General features: G+C 44.6%; 1 protein-coding gene across 1 annotated transcript in view; it reads left to right on the forward strand.

Moving 5' to 3' along the window:
• The window catches only part of smtnl (smoothelin, like), a gene marked incomplete at both ends in the record, with an annotated part of 12,550 nt that extends 7,828 nt beyond the window's left edge, over window positions 1-4,722 (forward strand). Inside the window, 2 exons of the mRNA XM_084437778.1 lie at window positions 566-717; window positions 4,596-4,722. Coding sequence (XP_084293904.1) covers window positions 566-717; window positions 4,596-4,722 — 279 coding nt within the window. The remainder of the gene's footprint in view (window positions 1-565; window positions 718-4,595) is intronic.
• Window positions 4,723-4,973: the final 251 nt, after the last annotated feature.

Raw genomic sequence — 4,973 nt, forward strand, 5'->3', positions numbered from 1 at the left:
TGGACCAGGGAATGTTTGGGTCACGATTCAGAGCCTTGGCACTAGTCATCCCTTCCACAGCTGCTTGAGTCAGCCAGGTGGCTTTGCTTAGTTCTGCTCTGACCAGGGCCGGCCTCACTTGGAGCTAACACACACACACACACACACACACACACACACACACACACACACACACACACACACACACACACATACTCACACACACACACACACACACACACACACACACACACACACACACACACAGCACACACACACAGCACACATGACCGTTTGTATTTTTGCGTTGCCCGACTGAGAGCATGTGTTCTAGGCTAGTAGAGGGGAGTGGAGGGGGACGGGACACATTCCTCCCCTGGTTGAACCAGACCTGTGGTGTAGTCCTACAGTAGGGAGAGGTCATCTCAAAAAGTTACTGTAAAATTTGTTGCCGATCATTTTTATTGCTCGTTTTCACGCAGTTTGTCTGGTTGTTGAGTCTCACTCACTAGGTCTGCATGCCCTACATTACTAGGTCTGCATGCTCTACTCGTATAACCTCGCCTCTCTTTCTCTCTGTCTGTAGAATGTGGACATCCAGAACTTCTCGTCCAGTTGGAGTGATGGAATGGCCTTCTGTGCTCTGGTCCACTCTTTCTTCCCCACTGAGTTTGATTACAGTCTCTTGGCCCCTGCCGACCGCAAACACAACTTTGAGCTGGCCTTCAGCACCGCAGAGTAAGAAGCTTGTATTCTACAACGGCCGCTACACTTTCTGTGTGATACCATGACTATGCTGGCATCATAACAGCTACACCTAACTGACCAGTGTAAAACAGCTACACCTAACTGACCAGGGTAAAACAGCTACACCTAACTGACCAGGGTAAAACAGCTACACCTAACTGACCAGGGTAAAACAGCTACACCTAACTGACCAGGGTAAAACAGCTACACCTAACTGACCAGGGTAAAACAGCTACACCTAACTGACCAGGGTGGAGCAACTCTAATACGAGAGAACAAATCTCTTAGTGACTCCAACTATTACAGGACAGTACAGTACAGGACATATGCACATGTGAAGGCTGCATAGTTTCCTGTGGGAGTGACTTAAAGGATTAACATGGTGGTTCAATATAACACTTTCCAGGTATCTTTAGGCAACAACAAAACACATGTGTTTAACTATTTCAGAATTCATCCATACAAATTCTTTTAAAACATGTTTTTAGAGGTCTGAATCTGCCACTCAAAAAGTTCACTCACTCAAAACTGGGCGTGATTCATAACAACTGATTGACAGTTCTCTGAGCAAATGACCAACTGGAATCATTATGATTGACAGGCGTGTGCCCCGTTACCATAGCTACCACCGCTCCGAGCTAAACAACACAAGAGCTAGATCGCGCAACAGCCAGATCAATAGCCATTTTTCTAGCTGCTAACCAGGGGCATTTACAAAGTCCTTAATATTATATTAACCCCCAAACATTATAAAGATACACGCTACCTAACAGGCCGTATCCTCGAATTTGCATTAGGCCAATTTGGGAAAAGTACGATAAAAGTATAACGACGACACGTCTCCCCCGCGACAGAGGAAAAGCACCCTGCAGCCGGCCACGCAAGCTTGGAGGCTTGGGCTATTAGACTAGCTTTCAGCCAGCTACGAACAGTATAGACCTAGTTAGTCAAATAATTGCAACTGTGGGTCTTACCAGAAGACAGATCATTTGCGCTGTGAAACCGACATAAAATCCGCATTGTTCACCAGTCTAACGTTATTTATCTTAGTAGGTGTCCAACAAAGCCAGTTGAACACTGAAACGTTACTGTTCTGGGAACATCTGTCAGTTGTGGTGATATAAAGGAATTGAGTGGAATACCACCGCAATAACTGATTATTAGTCAGATCAATTCAATCATTATAGCTTGTTTCATATACAAAGGCAACACAATGTGCGCTTTACAGAAAGGGGGAGAGGATGTAGCCTACATGTAGCCTACTTATCCTACCCCGAATTATGTGGGAGACTGCATGCGTTTGGAGAGATAGCGGGCCGTGCACCACGACTCCGTGAGCGCAGCAGTCAAGGGGGATAGCCTACTCCGGAGTCTGGAGACTAACAGGTCATGCAGTCAATAGATCTCGTTTTGAATGTTATTGTAATGCCCTCTGGTTCTAATAGAATATATCTACTGGAGCTGTTTAATCCCAAAATGCGCAATGCTTCCTGAAGTTGGGTCGGATCGAGGTGCTGGGATGATCAACATTATGTGGAGCAGATGCCACAGTGATGATAAGGTTTACACAACTTTCAGAATGTTTTGCAGAATTACAATTATTTAGAGTTGTAAATTATGAAAGGAACATAATAACTTGACTTAATATCTTCACCTCCACCCACCCTGAAATGTAGTCATAATTTTAGCACAATAGCCTCTATATGCGCATCACAACGCTGCAATACAAGACCTTAGGACAAACGATTCAGTACACAGCAGGTGTGTTTGATCAAGTTCAAATGTGAGAATAAATAAATGACAAAAACCCGCACGGGTACTGTAGGACTACGTCTTTATTTTCCGAGGTAATTGTTGCGCATACAACATGACATTAAATTAAGACAGGCTACTTTCTCATAAAACAGGGCGGTGTTGTAACATTTATAATATCATTAGGTGACATTGGCTGCAACCTGTCCTCCAGGACCTGCACACCTCCAGAGCCCTGAAGGGACCTGGACCTCCCGAGTCCCAGTATTGGAAATGTAGTGATCTGGCTACAAGAAAAGGGGACAAATTATAAAAGCGATTAGTAATAGCATCGATATTTTGCATATGCAAAACAGCATAAATTACAACAATAGGCTATTTATCAGTAAGTCTAAATTATATCGAATTAAGTTTGAGCGAGAGATAATCGGGAGATTCTTGTGGAGACAAACTGACTTATATCCACCTTTGACTTCGTAACTTTGCCTATTGTATTGGCCTATACAACAAAGCACGCTCACAACAGTTCTGGTAGGCTATCGCTTCGGAAACCTTACAGCACAGTTTGCACCTGGTGCAAGTAGATTTGATGCCAGGGAAGAGTACAGTATGGTGCACTGTGTTTATGCCAGGGAAGAGTACAGTATGGTGCGCTGTGTTTATGCCAGGGAAGAGTACAGTATGGTGCGCTGTGTTTATGCCAGGGAAGAGTACAGTATGGTGCGCTGTGTTTATGCCAGGGAAGAGTACAGTATGGTGCACTGTGTTTATGCCAGGGAAGAGTACAGTATGGTGCACTGTGTTTATGCCAGGGAAGAGTACAGTATGGTGCGCTGTGTTTCTGCCATTGCACTGGAGGGCTAACGTTACCAAAAGCAAATGCATTGAGAGCTAACGTTAGCATGCTAGGATAATTAACACAGCTAGCTGACATTCCAAACATTAGGCTAGCTAACGTCAACATGCTGGATAAAGACAAATAGCTAGCTGGATCAGACAGCTTTTTAAAAACTGTTGCCAATTACAGCTAACGTTATGGTTTGTTTATCTAACATTAGCTAGGTTGGCTACTAATCAGACACGATCATGGTAAAAACTTCCCAATTTGTATGACAACCACAAATACAATTAGGCCTATAAAATGTACAAATTATATTAAAATAAGAGGTGGTCATCATTGAGACTGCAACTATTCAATTGTTCTCAAGATGAGAAAAGGTTCAGAACTACCTTACCGTGTTCGATAGATGGTGAAACGGCGCAGACAGGTTTCTGTTGGAGGCGGTGCGGGGGAGTGGAGGCGGGATTTTCAAACTTTAGGGTGACGCCAAGAATGGGAAAAACGTCACGAATTCGGAGTATTTTTACCCCGAGTCAAATTGGACTGAAAATGTTACGCTTCCAGTTTCTCAAAAACGACAAAACGGATATATTTAATGTTTTTATTGTGTTTCTTCAATGTCCTATTGTGCAAATAGCACGTTCAAACTCAAAAAAAGTGAAAATCACCATGTTAATCCTTTAAGAGAGACAGACTATACTCACAGACCCAGAAATAGAAGATTTGATTTATGGAATCATTTTAAGACTAGTAACATTCCCTGCAAATGAATAATAGTGCTCATGCATAAAAACACATTACACCCAGGGAAATATGTTCTGAAGTTTCAAAGTGCTCTTTCGTGTCGGTCTGCGACACACTCTTTAAGGTAACAGGTCAGCAAATGAGACATCTTCCCTTAGTCTCCTTCTCTCCTCTCCCTCCTCTCCTCTCCTCCCTCTCCTCCCCTCCTCTCCCTTTGCTTGGCTTCCTCCCACATCCTACATTCCTCCCAGCTGAGCTCACTCTGCTCAGAACACCGAGGCTGAATTAAGCCATGGTGTCCTCTCACACACTGAGAATAGAGTTCAGTATGTAAGTCTGTATCCAAGCTCACAAATACCCATACACAACAAACACACACACACACCAGCACAAAAAGTACAAAAGCACACACAGACAAGTGGGCCTAGCCCCCAGTAAGCTGCTGCTGTCCCACACTGCACTACAGGGTCAGGGTTAGGGTTAGGGCTAGGGTCAGGTCAACCCTCCTAACCGGTGCTGTTGTGTGTTCCAGGAGGAAGGCGGGCTGCGATCGTCTGATCGAGGTGGAGGACATGATGGTGATGGGCAGGAAGCCAGACCCCATGTGTGTCTTTACCTACGTCCAGTCCCTCTACAACCACCTCAGGAAGTTTGAGTGAAGACCTGGGGCCCAGTCCCATATACACCACTATGCCCTAACTTGGGCCCAGTCCCATATTCACACCCTACACCCTAACCTGGACCCCGTCCCATATCAACCACTACGCCCTCACCTGGAAGATTTCCCCACTCTGGACCTTCAATATAGCCTTGCGATTCCAGACTTTGGAGATCGCCATCTCTGAAAGTCTGGAGACATCTTCATTGAAAATCCATTGAAATTTGTCGCTAGAACAGCACCGAAAACCAT

This window comes from Borostomias antarcticus (genome assembly GCF_949987555.1).
Source record: "Borostomias antarcticus genome assembly, chromosome: 1".
In the NCBI taxonomy this organism is placed as follows: Eukaryota; Metazoa; Chordata; class Actinopteri; order Stomiiformes; family Stomiidae; genus Borostomias; species Borostomias antarcticus.